This window comes from Anarrhichthys ocellatus, unplaced genomic scaffold (assembly GCF_004355925.1).
Source record: "Anarrhichthys ocellatus isolate YVR2014 unplaced genomic scaffold, GSC_Weel_1.0 scaffold21, whole genome shotgun sequence".
Lineage (NCBI taxonomy): Eukaryota > Metazoa > Chordata > Actinopteri > Perciformes > Anarhichadidae > Anarrhichthys > Anarrhichthys ocellatus.
In genome coordinates this window covers 1,884,845-1,899,803 of record NW_022280051.1, presented here as the reverse complement: position 1 = coordinate 1,899,803, position 14,959 = coordinate 1,884,845, and the positions used below count along the sequence as shown (strand labels likewise).

General features: G+C 41.1%; 1 protein-coding gene across 6 annotated transcripts in view; it reads right to left on the bottom strand.

Annotated features, from left to right (window-relative positions):
- pcloa (piccolo presynaptic cytomatrix protein a) overlaps positions 1-14,959 on the bottom strand; it is a 53,915-nt gene that overhangs the window by 12,950 nt on the left and 26,006 nt on the right. For all 6 annotated transcript variants that reach the window (XM_031858831.1, XM_031858833.1, XM_031858834.1 and 3 more), the window contains exons 6-15: positions 13,313-14,844; positions 9,748-11,812; positions 7,674-7,756; positions 7,403-7,478; positions 5,781-5,906; positions 2,953-3,061; positions 2,429-2,493; positions 1,906-2,090; positions 1,310-1,360; positions 962-1,092 (exon numbers count right to left, since the gene is read on the bottom strand). In XM_031858831.1, the coding sequence (XP_031714691.1) occupies positions 962-1,092; positions 1,310-1,360; positions 1,906-2,090; positions 2,429-2,493; positions 2,953-3,061; positions 5,781-5,906; positions 7,403-7,478; positions 7,674-7,756; positions 9,748-11,812; positions 13,313-14,844 (4,423 nt within the window). The remainder of the gene's footprint in view (positions 1-961; positions 1,093-1,309; positions 1,361-1,905; positions 2,091-2,428; positions 2,494-2,952; positions 3,062-5,780; positions 5,907-7,402; positions 7,479-7,673; positions 7,757-9,747; positions 11,813-13,312; positions 14,845-14,959) is intronic.

Genomic DNA, 14,959 nt, shown 5'->3' with positions numbered 1-14,959 from the left:
TGCCAGGAAATCTGTGATGCAACTGAAAAGCCTCTGTATGGATTGCAGTCGGTGGTCTGACAGCTGTGAGTGTGTCCATGTATACGCACATGTAGCATATACACGAGTACTGTCACACATGTGCTTAAGTGTGATATTTCCACAACAGCTTCCAGTAGGGCGGCTGCAGGGCTTGTGAGTCCCGTGCCACTCTCCCAGCTCCTTTAACGTAACCCTGTCTAAAACACAGTGGTGTTTGCATCTGCACATGTCAAACTGAAGGTCGGCTGCAAAGCTCACAGCCATGTATCATTGCTTTTATCTGAAACGATCACAGGAAAAAGAAAACACTCTCTCAAGGGACCTCAAACAGCAGAGGTGGGAGAGTCAATTACATTACAGCGCAATCACAGTGAGAAAGGAAGCCCTGGTGTGGATCGTATTGCAAGGGAATATGAGAGCTATTGATTTTCACTGCACTCATACTAGAACTCCCATCAACGGGGGCAACGTCAACACAAGAACACAAGCAACTTCATATAATTTACTGTACACAATGTTTATGTCAATCAGTAGCGATAAAGGGGCTGATGAGTCCCGTAGCAAGTTCATATCACATGACGCCATGTGTAGGTGCTATGGAATTGATACCAAAGAAAGGTCATGTGCTGCACGTTGAAAGATGTTATGGTAAGCCAAAATCAATTGTAAATCGATTTTAAAATGAATGGAAATTAGGTTTGTGCTTAACAAAGTGGCTGCCTTTGTAGCCTGGATGTTAATGGGGATATCTAAGCAGGTATATCACTCAACTTCCTTCTCTGAAAGTGACTATGAGAACAGTCACATCTAACACACCTCTCTCTCGATCAACGATATCTAAAACATTTTGTCTAATCTTGTATATTTTATCCTGAACTGCCCTCCCGTCCTGTTCTGAACTGCTTTAGGTGTGCTTGCGGGTTCCAAGCCTTGGACTCACCCTCTCCCTGGAAGGAGATACACTTTAACAAACGGGTCAGAGTAGCCATTGTTGTCCCGCGGGGCAAGGTTTCTGGCCTGCAGGACATGAACGATCAGGTTGCCGAGCTGCTTGTCGTAGTGGATTTGAAGCTGCAAAAAGAAGCACATTGAATTACAATTGATTCAAATGCATTTGGTGAGAGAAACTATGAAAGAAAATGAGATTCACTTTGTATTTTTTAAGCATTTATTCAATGTAATGTTTTTTTTAAATACTGAAAGACAAAACGGAACTAACAATGATCACATTCTATTGGCTTACATTTAAACTTAAACACTACAAAGCTCATCCTTTTGTGTCACAGACCTGTATCTCCCCAGAGATGGGTTGGGACTGGGTCTTCATTCCCTCTGCATTCTGTAAGAAATAAAAGCAACATGCTTAGATACCGTTAGCAGAAATCTGTAGGCGGATACTAAATGTTAACTGGTGGGTGTACTGTACATAACACTGTACTGTTCTGCTCTTTATGCAGTGCTTGAGGCTAAACAAGTTAGGCGTTTGAAATTGATTGATCTGTTTTAATATTCATTCAGTTACCAGTGGAACATTCTTATACTTCATTCTGTACTGGCATTCTCAAATTATTTCCTAAGTGTTACATTGATACAGGAAGAGTTACCTGATGTGGAATATTTTAATAAACTTGGAGTAAAGAATATACAGAAAAATATGTTTAAACAGGGAAAACAGGATATTAAATATGTCTCAAGGAATAATTCCTAACACTGATTATGCCTACCGAAGCTCTGGGAAGTTAAAAATGTTGTAAGGGGATGTATGAACCAAAAAGCATTTCATCCATCAATTCATATTGATATTACACTTTAAATACCAATTCTTAAAGATAAGCTAAAATGATTCTAAGCTGAACTTGACAAACAAACCCTCCTCTGACTCGCCTTGCTGCTGTGGCGTTTCTTGCTGACGGAGGGTGATCCTGGCTGACCGGGGCTGGAGGTTGCTGAGGTGGTGGGGGGCAGGCCGGAGGAAGAGGTGGAGGTGGGAGCCTGCTGCTGGGACACCTTTTGCAGCTCAGCTGCCAGCTGCTTGGGGTCAACACCTGGAGACCTGGGAGGTCTGTCACCTAAACGGGGTTACACCAGCATCGTTATGCAAAGGCTCCCACAGGTTAGAAGGCGAGATAAATCATGAGTACACAACTTTGAGTTGGACATGAAAGGCTGTACAGTGTGGTAGCGCTTTTAAGAATCTCATGGTCTGTTATGCAGACAGAAAGAAATGTATGGCTGAACTTGAGAAAAGAGAGAATTGTGGATGAAAGCGATATGACAAGGGTGTCTAAAAATAGCAGGAGACAAAAGGTAATTGGGATATTCTGAGAAGACAGGGAGAGTAGTGGGGGGAAAGTGATAAGCAGCCATCGCATGTTGGGGTTGGAGTTATACAAACACTGTAGCTCACCTTTGCTGTGCTCCTGGAAATCCAGGTGGTCGGAACCGTCGGAATCAGCCAGCATGTTGAGATCACTGACAGAAGGGAAAATAATTTCACATATAATTCAGAGAATTAAAACTCAAGAAGAAAAGAGATAAAAGAGAAAATAAGCCAAAGACAAACTGAAGAACTATATAGAAGATGAAGAGGACTTACTTACTACAATCAGGGCGGAGATAGTTAGCAATCATGAGTTACTTTTAAATATTTAAAATGGGAAATCAGGAAATATTTCAAACGCACATGTTTCATAGAATTAAATGTGTAATGTGGGGGGAAATTGAGCTTTTTGAAATTCATGACAGTGACTGGAAAAAAGAAAGAAGAGTAGAGACATCAGAGAAATGAAGAGGCAGGAAATGTAAGATGATAGATCAAAGTGATGATCAGAGAATGACGAAGAAAATAAAGAAATAACCGATGGATGAGGGTGGATTGTTAATCATAGAATACAGCAGAGAACGATAAAATGGTATAAAGGTTATACTTACAGTCTGACACACACTTCTGCCTCATTGCATGGCTGCCCGACCAGCCCTTGTACCTCTTCATAGGTTTTCCCCGTCAAAGGAACACCACTCCACTCCAGCACTTGCATTCCTATACGCCATTACACAATTGCACACAGTCATACACACAAGAAAACAATCAAAAAATGTCTGACTTCACCTCAAACCAAATCAAAGGCTTGAAGGGAGTAGCTCTTTAAAAGACTAAAGGGATGAACTCATTCTATAAATACATTTTCGTTGACCAAAATGAGGAACCAGATTAGGGTCTAACATCTATTCTTTGATTAAATTTACAGCTAAAAAATATATACTTTGATTGTTGTACTCCTTGTAAACGTCATGCATTAGACTTCAAGCCAAAACTGGAGCGATAAATGCTTGTGACAGCCGAAACAGCAGCCGTGTGACAGGCTGCCCCTGTGGAGCGCTCAGGCACAGAACTGGTTTAAAAAGAACCTGGAAATGGCTTCATGTTATTTCAGCTATAAAACTATAATTTGTGGGACAGTTTTAAACGTGACGCATTATGGCCTGGAAAGAACACAAAATCCAATCAGATGCTAGTTTCATTCATCTAGTCCAGCAAAGACAAATGTCTCATAGAGGGGACTGATCATTTATTATATTCAATGCAGCAGTGAAAGCTCATATGAATCCACACAGCACAGCAAACCCACTGCATCCTCCAAAAAGCACACCCTGCACACTAGCAGGACTTACAAGGTTTTAAACAGCTCATCAGGAGGCTCCGTTTGCGACGATACTCACGAGCTGCATGTGTGAGTGACAGGGAAGCTACTGTAGTTTCATCATAATATTATTCATCAAATTTTTCACACTTTTGTGGTTGACATGTGTGTTGCAGTTTGCACACATTCAGAGAAACTTGAATTCCAGTGATAAGACAAACAAGCATGTATTCGTACACATAGCGACACGGAGCATCTACACTTGTTGAATCTGGCGACGTTTCTCCGTATTCACACCACAGAGGGTGAGACGCCGTGTTCCCACTGGCAGAACCAAAGTTCTTTGCAGCCATTCTGCTCGGTGTTGATGACAGGGTTACGGCTGTTATCATGGTCGAGTTATCCTCGGGGCTAAGAAACGCTGCAGATATATCTTGACTATCGGGCTGAACAATCATCAACAGCTTCAGGCTGTATTTGTCTTCTTTCTGTGCAATGATGGCGGCTGAGACAGAGTAAGTTTAAAGTAATGGGTAGAAAAGGTTTAAAGCAGAGGCAGGGGATATATATATATAAATATACAACTCTTCTGACCCCAATGTTTCCGTTGATGACACGTCAAGTGCCTGGGTCTATGACTGCTAGGCCCGTTTAGTAATCCATCCATCATTAAAATACAGACTCAAGTTGGAAATTGGAAGATTATGGATCTTGTTTAGTGATTTAAAAAAAATAATAACATGATGTTGTTACTATACAGATCTTTCTTTTTTTGACACTCTAGCAGTGTGGCTCTCGGGATGACAATGTCAAAAAGAATGGATTGCTGTAAACTTTGCGACAGATTGCTGTGAAATTTGCTACAGATATTCAAGCTCCCAAGAGAACATGTTCTAATAACATTGGGGAACCTCAGACTGTTCATCTGGCAACAACATCATGTCAACATTTGAATTTGCAACACCTGCAAAACTGCTAACACTCCCATCGGCCCCAGCTGTACTTTGTGTTTTGTGCCAATTAGTAAATGGCAAATGTTAATATGGTAACATGCTCAACTAAGAAAACTACACCTGTGAAACATCTGCATAAGCATTGTCATTGTGAGCATTTTAGCATGTGGTGTTAGTATTAAGTTGTGCTTAATTAGTGTTTCACAGATTTGCTAGCATGGCTGTAGACTCAAGTAATATCAAGTTACAGTAGGGACTCCAAATATGTTTTAAAGACCCTAAATATTCCCACTATTGTTCCCAACTGTATTTGTTGTATTTGTATTTTTTGATTAAGCAGTGTTTCACTGGAAACATTTAGAATGCCCTGCTAAAGAAGTGGGAGGAAGAGAAACAGCAATTTAAAAGGATTTTTAAAGGAAGGGGAAGGAGACACAGACAAGAACAGAAAGTATGAAAATAATTGCCTATGCTCAAGCACACACACACACACACACACACATCCTCAGAGCGCTGACAGATGGATAGCGCCCTACACAGGTCCACAGCGGGCAGTATTTCTGTCTCTATCCCTGTCTCATCGTCCACAGATCTCCAGTGTGGCAGCTTCAAGAAGGCGCGGGGCACAGCTTTACCAATTGTCCGACATCCTCAACACAGTGGCTCAACACAGAGATTAAAGCGGACTGTGAGCAGACAGGTGGACTGGGAGGCTGAGATGGTTAACTGTACCCAGACTGCACCATGTGAAAGCAATTCCACCTCATGGAATGTGTTATACCACACGGCAACATGCTGAGGTGGTGTCAGTGAGATGTGTGTGGGCGAAATCACAGGTCATAGGGGTTAGTGCACAATGGTTACTTTTCAAAATAGCTAACTGTGGCTGTTGCAGTATCAAGCTACTGTATATGTAAAAGAAGTCCAAATAGTCCGGCACATAACCCCTTGTGATACCCCAACCAGATGTTTTTAAGCATTGTTTTAAAAGGGGACACGGCATGTTAATCAGTTGTCTTCTTATCTCACTCTAAGCAAATACGAATGCTTCATATATAAGAAAATAAATCTCCAGTATATCTTTTGTGATTTATTTCCTTTTCTCCTACAAGTGAAGCAGATTTTTTTTGCACAAGGGGAAGTTTAATTTGGTAGATGAGCTTACCTTCAAGAATTTTTCCTGTTTGTTCTGCAGCTCCACCAGGTAGGACTTTGGCAACATAGGCTCCAATGTCTCCATTACTGCCAGGGACGTCTTTCCCTCCAACCACACGGATACCCAGACCATTTCCTGTTTAAGACCCAAAGCAAAGATTGTTTAGTGGCATTATAAGATAAGATAAGATAAGATAAGATAATCCTTTATTGGCAATCATTCAATGGCAATATCAATAAGTCACTATTGACATTCAACAACACAGAAAAAGAAGGATACAATATGGACACAAATATACTGCCATAACAAGAAAAAATGCATAACTATAAATAACTTACATTCAATAAATCCCTATAACTATAAATAATGAAAATAACAAACCAAAACAAGTTTATTTTCTGAGAAAATACAAGAAATACCGCCCCACAGTTGTGTACCTCTACCAACCATGTCGAGTTGCAGTTTGCATCAAAATCACGTTTTATCCTAGTAGACATTTGTGTGAAATTGTCATAATTAGCGTATTAATTCTTGACTTGACAAAACATGTTTTTTGAAATCACAGTGCTTACTTAATGAACTTAATCAGTTCATCACTGAGTTCAGGTGGATTTCCAAATTTGGATAGATTCCCCTAAGGTTTTCCTGATATAAGAGTTCAGAAGAGTGATACGGACAGACAGATGGACAACTCGAAAACATAATGTGTTCAAATGGAACACATTTTGTTCGGGAATTTTCCAAGTTTTGTCCAAATGCATTTTTTAGGCATTATGTTGGTTATTTGGCAGCTACACTTCGTAAGCCTAAACCGACATAAAAATGAAGGCATTACAACCTTTCTTTGTTACTCAGTACTGGCCAACATGAACACTTTAAATTACTTTTCTCACTGCTTCTGTAGCTATTGCTCTTTTGCCTTTGTAGAACAGTAGACAGCAGCATACATGCCAACCCATCTACTGATTATCAAACAATCCCATATCATATCCCTCCACAGGTAACACATATATAGGCCCTCACCTACAAGAAGCAGAACCTCCTTTATATTACACTATTTAACACGGTTATGGAAGCTGGAACAAAATGACTCCGTTCAGCACCGGGTCCTTTTAGACAGAATGCTTCCTTTGTGGGCTGCTTGTTACTTGCGTAAGATAATCCTGAGTGTGAGGGATACGCCATTTTGAGCATGGCAATGACTGATGAGCATGGAAAAGGGCCAAATCAAAAGGGATGCCAGGAAATGAAATGTCTGCCTGCTTTGAGCCTGGAGGAATGGTGTGATGGAACGTAATGGCAGGGGAAGTGACTTGCTAATTTATTGAGATCTGGCATGAATATCAAGTAAACAGAATGCATGAAGCACAGTGGTCATGGTCCGTTAACCTAATGGGACAATATGATCCATATTAATGTGTACATTCTACTCCCCTTTTTCATTTCTGTTTTATAAACATTAACCATGTGTGTGCTGTAAACGGTGCATAGTTGATGCAGTCAGTAAGCAATGGGGTCAATAAAATATAATGCATGCATCACAGTCAATAAGACATTAGCTTGTAATAAATGCTCTTTGCATGCTGCTTTTGTTCTTGTTGATTGAAATGTAGTAAATTGTGGTACTTTACCTGAGACACTGCGGTCTTTGGGATCCCTCTGCAGTTTGACCCTGAGGTGAGGGAAGGGGTAGTACAGGCCTTTTCCCTGTGGCCCATACACAATGGTGAGATGTCATGTATGTACAAGGCATATGCAACATGGACATGCCATATAGATATTCAGGTGATTGAGTGTGATTTCATGCATTTCATTACTACTTGGACTTGGTATTCAGTGCATGCAGAAACTTTTCTATAGTGTCTGCGTGTACAGTATGTGTGTGTGTGTTTCCTGTTTCACCTGTCTCTTCTCTTGTCCATTCTCTGATCGCCCGTCCCTAGGATTGTCAAACCAGTCAGTCTCCTCTTGCCTAAGGTGGTAGGCTTCAGGGATAAAGACAAGCACTACTTAAAAATCAATCTGAGAACTTGGACATTTTCATTTCACTATATAGAGAATGGGCTTCTTCAGTCTATATACTGTAAAGTACATGCCATTAGGCATAATTAAATTCATGACAAGTCTATACTTAGTAGGGATCGTGACAAACAAAATAAAAACAAATACGAAGAAAACAAGGTGCAGAGAAAGAGTTGATTAATTAGTTCACTTTCTTGTGAAAAGGAGAAAGGATTCCAAGCAACATGAAATTTTACACAGGTATTGTAAAATAGGCAGAAAAAATGCAGTTTGAGATAGAATAAAAATAATTTATTACAGTATGTATAGTGGCATAGTCTCAACCTATGTGTTTTTTTTTCCTATGAATGTAAATGTTACTCCAATTGTTAGGAAAGTGCATGTATTTCTTCTAAACATTGAGTATCAGTACAGTATTACCATATGACATTTCCACAATGTAAAATCGTTGAAACTTGTAAATTAAAGTAGTATTAATTTGCTATTTTAAGAGTGTCTTAAACCTCCCAAACAATTGGTCATCATTTTATGGTGATGTGCATGTGACTTGAGGTGCGGGTTAATATGTTAACTGATGGATGACTAGATAACTGAACTAATACTCTGCCATTGGTTGCATCGTCTCTGTTCAAAGCCATCAGGGAATCACTTAGGGCTGGAATCAAGGCAAATGGATTTACATTGAAAAATGATCGGATCCATATGAATTTATTAGTAATTATGCTGTATTCAAGACAACTCAGAACTGGGATCTTAAAGCCAAAGAGAGAAACAATTGTACCTCTATTAGTATCTTAATTTACTAATAACTTAGTGATGACAACTCAGAATACTGTATGCTTTCAGTAAGTATAGAGGAAAAATAGATAAAGAAGCGGAAGTGAATGTTTGCTCAGAAAATGATGAATTAAAAAAAATGTTTTGCATTATTATTAAAAGTTAAAAGGCATAAATCTGTTCCATGCAATAAATTACAAATATGTCACAATAAAAGCAAATATTCACAACAAGACATGCAAGTTAAAGTTTTATATTTATTACATACAAGTGTTGCAACCACATTGGCATTTAAAAAAATGACAGTATCCTACTTTAATCTATTATTTTCTAGCTATGCCATTAGAGTTTGATAACATTTTGATCTTGCCTATACTTTGTTATCTTAATAATTCAACCCACATATTTACCCACTTATATGATGAAATACACCTAAAATATCTGCTATCCACATTGCACATCAACTACTGTAGAATCTCTAAATATAAGTAATTTGCTGTGTTATTACAGTATACTGTTATTTTGAAGACTAATTGTTAAAGAACTGGTTCATTTGACAGAATTCTGTAAAATTTAACTGGTGCAGGCACTTTTTCAGTGTATCATTAGTGGGGAAAAAAAGTTATCAAAATCTGACTTAAGTTTCGGAGGATTATTTTGCTATTGTGGTTCAAGTCTTGTATCCTCCATGCAGGAATTAAGACTATTAAAAAAACATTTTGAAAGTTGACATAGCTACAAATGTTATATTTGAGCACAAGTGAGCAAATGCCATTTGAGGAGGGGAACCTCCCACACAATGTAGTTGAAACAGAGAGACCATACGGTGTCACGCAGTTAACTATTGTGAGAAAACATTACACAATATCTAGCATGCAGACAGAAATAGTTCATGCATAAAGATACATTCAAGCACAGCCTATAAGACATAGAGCAAAATATACAAAGGCATGCATGTACAATAGATCTCAACCAAAAGTACTGACACCCGAAAACAAAAAGAGAATACATTCACCAAAGTTAAGGTAAGACACATGCAGACATTCAACAAATACACAAAAGCTAAATATCGTAAATAATAGTACTAAATGCAAGAAAGACAAACCATAGCCAGACACTCTAAATGATGAGACATTAAACAGGAAAATATTGACAATATGACAAGTCTGTTTTTTACCTTCACTATCTGACATGGTGCCCTGAAGGTCATCCAGCAGCACGTAACCCCTACCCCTGGTTGGCTCTTCCCTGATATGTTGCTGGGAGTCCTGCAAGGACAGGCAGGAACCAAATTGGTCCCTTGAATCAGCTGAGATGGGCGGTAGAGGTCCCGCTGATGCACGGGCCATGCCCATAGGTTGCCCAACAGGGCTCAATGGGCTCTCTTCCTCCGAGTTTTGGGCCACTATGGGTAATCGGCCACGACCACTTTGCACAATGGGAAGGCTTGTAGGTTTGGTGCGACCAGAGGGGGTTTGATAGCTTGGTACATCTCCAGATGTTTCACCATCCCCCTTAAGCCTCAGCGAAGAGCTGGAAGGGTCTCTTTTAATAGACAAGTCCAGGCCATAGCAAGAAGTGGGCCTGGATGAGGGTCTTGAGCGACTACCACTAGGATAAGCAGAATCCAAACCTAGGCTCTGGCCCAAATTTAGTGACCCAGCCAAGTTGGCACCCAAGGTGGACCCCAGGTATTTCTGTTGTTCTGCAATATTCTTACGAAGGCCGAAGGTAATCTCATCTTGCGAGAGCCGGTTGGATCTTACAGATGCACTGGTAGACCCAAGATAGCTGGTATAGTCTGTCTCCAAACCCCTGTTGTCTGTAATAGAGGAATACTTGGAGGAGGTCTTAGGATCAATCAATGGTGCCTTTTGATTTTGGTACAACAGTGATGCTGGGAGTTGTTTAGCTGCCTGCTTCTCTAGAGTAAGTCGACTGATACTGTACTTGTCTGTCTTTGGATAGTGTCTTTGAGAGTAACTAGAGGTGCTAGAGCTTGGGTTATAGTAGTTCTGGGAGAGGCCTGTCAATTGTTCTATGTTTTCTGTCCCACCAGTACTTCTTCTGAACTCTTGCTTTAGCTGCTGCTTCAGGAGTTTCAGTTCGTAGGGTTCCTCCATTGTATCTTCTTCATCAGGGGTCTTTCCAAAAGTATGGAGTCTAGACGTGGATCCCAGATAGTCAGTAGAACCCAGATCTGCAGCACTCCTACGCAGAAGCTTCTCTGCTTTGGCCAGCTCCCTCTCAGCCAGACTGTAAGATGAAGACAGACCTGTGGAGCCCTTAGCCAGTTCTGCAGCATCTTCCAACAACATGTAACTCCGAGGTGTATGGGGATCTACATCTGTGTAATAGGAATCAGATACAGTTGACATGGGGCTACGTGCTATATTTCCAACATCCAAGGCTCTGAGGTCAAGGTGGTTGCCATATTTGTCATATTTGACTCCCAAGTAAGCTGATGATGTGGGATCAGGCTGGCGGCTAATGACATATTTAGTTGCATCCAGCTCTGAGAGGAGGGCTGCTTGTCTGGCAGCTTTCTGCTGCAACAGGAGCATCTGGTGGTAACTCTGCTGCTGGGAGCTAGTGAGCGAGGGGACAGAGGAGTAGAGAGAGTGGGATTGGTAGGACTGGGGAGTTTGGTAGAGAGACTGCTGGTATTGGCTTTGATTGTATTGGTACTGGCTGTATTTCCCATACTCATGCTTGGTTTGAGGTGGGACAAAGTCATCCAATTCTGACTGAGGAGCTGTTCTGGGACGTTCAAGACCATGACCTTCAATCTCCTCATCTTCACCAATTCCAAGCCCACCCCTTGTCTCTCGGATGTTACTAACCTCACTGTCTGACATGTAGTCTCTGTCCTCGGCAACACTCTGTAAATATGCCCTTTCTCTCTTCTCTCTCTCCTTTAGTAGCACATCTTTTCTACGATTAATGCCCATCTCCAAGTACCTAAGCTTGGCATCAATCTCTTTCTCCTCCTCATCGAGCTCTGCTTGTCTTTTGCGGAGCTTGGAAGACTCACGCTCAACGAGATCTAGCTCATGATCAATGTCTTGCAGGATCTTAGCACGTGCCATGTTGGAATTGCGGCACATTCTTCGGCGGGCCGAACCAGTGGTGTGTGCTGTCTGACCACTCGTTGTTGACTCATCCTCTGACGGTGGATTGGGGAGAGTCCTCTTCACCTTCTTTTGAGTGCCTGTTTGAGTGCCTGTTGGTGAGCCTTTCCCCTGTAGGAAAAGAAAACAAGACAATGATTAGGACTGTAGGAATTCAAATGGTTTTCTTAATCCCCAAAATAAATGAGTCAGCCAGTTATGTAGTCCTCAGAATTTTAATAATGACTTTCTGTGAACCGTATTAGTTCGATAATTGTTATGTGATCAAAGTGAAAAAGTAGAAAATCAATTCTAGTCTTGCCACAAAGTTAATAAAATGTCATGATTTTAGATGAGGACATGAACATGGTGCCAGAACACCTTTTAAGCATACCAGTAAGGTATTCCTGTCCATAAATGTTCCCCACTTCTCACTAAATTGCACATGCCTAAATTTAGTTACAAAATAAGTAATTTATTAGCATTAAACCTCCATGGATCTCTGACAGCTCAGTATTTTCCTGCAAGCTCAGCTCATTTCCTTTTATGTATGTATGAGATTCTCAACAGTGAATTGCCCAGTCTGAAAACTGACTTCCATACCTCATGAGGGCCAGGAGCAACATAAGATGCCTATGTGTGCATTGTGTAACCTATACACTTGTTTCTTTTACTTCCCTTTCTGTATATGTTGCCCTATGTATGTGAACAAACCAAAATTTAAATTACAGATTTTCTTGTTTTCATAACATACAATAAAGTAATATGGTACGGATGCATACTTTAATTCTTAAAATTAAATATAGCAGAATTTAAGCTTGAACATTCAAGTTGGCATTTAGAACTTTGCTAAAGTCTTTATAGTCAGAATTTTGGTTTGGTTTGATACATCACGTCACAGCAATGTAAATGATGGAAACAGCTGCATTGTATGCCATTAAGTTCAATTAATGGAGCACATCTGCCATCTCAAGCATTACATTGACATAGGTATAACCACACTGGCGTGTGTGCCATGCTTAGAATACACAAAGATGGTCTTCTATTGAATTACCATTGTATTCAATGAATCAAATTGTTATTTTTTTCTTCTGCATTTGACCCATCCACCTGTTTTGGAGTTTAAAGCAAACGCTGTGCAGCAACCAGGGAGAATCAACACTTCTAAGGCCAGCCGTGTTGAAGAAAAATGGCAGCAGTATTCCCAGTACCTAACATGCTTGTCATGCTTGTGGTGTGCAAGCTTCCTCGTGCAAACATGAAGAGAACATGCCATCTCTTGCCGTCAGATTATGTAGCTTTGCGGTAAGTGGATCTCATATAATCAAATGACAGGCTTAATAAAATGAGTGGGATACGTAATGGCATAACAAGCCAAAACTAGGAAAAACTGCTTTCATTGGAGTCTCTACCATGGTATTTTATTTTTAACCTTCTGGCCAGAAGGTTAAAAAATGCGCTCAAGCTTGAAACTATTCTCCAAAATATCTAAATTAGATTTGCACATTATTTACCCAAAGAACCATTTAAATGTAAATAACAAAATATTCTTACAGTTAAAATAAACCTGATCTTAGTCAGTGCCTATGTTCTCATATTAATGACAATCAAAGTGATAGGTATATTACTCACAGTATCACCATACTGGGTGCCACATGTTGCCCTTTCTTCTCCTGTTGGACTCATGGGCTTAGGGTCAGACATGGATCTCTGCATTGCTTTTGGTCCCCTTGGACTTGATGGAGAGGCTTTTGATGGATCCGTACTTCCTCTTAGCTTTTGTGGGCTTGTATCACCCAATGATTTCTCATAGGACACAAACTCAAGGGATTTGCTTGGGGATATACAGGGAGATATGGGGGAATAAAGCACATTGGGAGATTTAGGAGGGGCTTGAAGCATAGAGGAATCAACTTTGAGGTTGGGAGACTGGCCTATGTCTAAGGGGATGGGTCGTTTCTTTGGTGAGGTTCTTTCAGAGTCAGACAGCTCCATCCTGGAGTCCATTCGAATGTTCCCTTCTGTATCCGTTTGAATAGAAATCTCAGTGTGGGCTTTAAGAGACATCTCTGACTGCCCACCCCTATCACCCCTGGCAGTGCGTGGCCGGCTTTGCCGGTTTCTGGTCTGAGCCTCCCATTCGTCTTGATCTTCATCATCAGTCTGCACACAACTGTCTACACTCTTTTTAGCACTTCTCTTTTTCCTCCCTGCTGTGTAAGCTTTGCTGACTGCCTCATCCTCTTCATCTGTCTGGCACCCACTATCTGTGATCTTTCGGGACAGTACTGTGCCATCAGGTCCTAAGACAATTGCCTCCTGCACGCCATGCCCTGGTAGGTCCCCACCTGGGTACATCTGACGAAGCTTTTGCTCTTCCAGTTGCATGCGCAGCTGCTCTTGGAGTCTTTGAATCTGTTCAAGCTGCTGCTGTTGCTGGGCATATGTTTCTTTCTGCATCATAAGGTGAGCCTGTCTTTCATCTTCTTGTTGGTTCAGGATATGTTGCTTCATGGCCTGCAGCTCCTCCAGTTCCTTCTGCACCAAAACTTGCTCGTGCTCTCGGAACCGTTGAATCTCTTGGCGCTCCCACTCTAATTCCTCGGCCAAGTGCTGTTGCTTGAGTTTCTCCATCTCTAGCCTCTCACGCTCTGCCTGATACTGGCCATCCCCAGGAACCATGGGTGAAGACAGAGCCTCCAGTGAAGCAGCTATGGCGTCCAGGGATGCATCAGTGTAGGTGTCAAGGGTTAAAGAGGTTGTTGCTGTGGTGGCAGCAGCAATGCTACCCCTTCTAGAAATCTCCAGATTGAGTGGGGCATCTCCTTGTTCCTCTGTTTCAGTAAAGGAGATGGTGGACAGGAAACTGTGGGACCTTGTAAGTGGTAAGTTCTGGAGGTTGGACAGGGAAGGCATTGTATCGCTGGTATGCATACCTGAAAGCGTGTTGTATGTTGTACTAAAGATGGACCCAGGTTGGGTGGTAATGGCATACGTAGATGGGATTGGTGCTGCAACAGAGGAATAGACCACCCCATTTGATGACCTCAAGACACTGCTTGTACCAAAGAGTGTACCAACAGCACTTGTGACTCTGGCTTGGGAATAGGGTGGGATTGTCATTCCTGCGTAAGTCCCTTTCTTGGAGTAGTCAACAGCTTCACCTGTCAAAAGTCAAAAATATCAGTTGAGTCCAAATAATGCAGACGTATTCAATGTTGAAGCAAGCCATGCCTTATCCAAATAATGAAAAAAAGGTGAAAAAGGGAAAAATCCAAT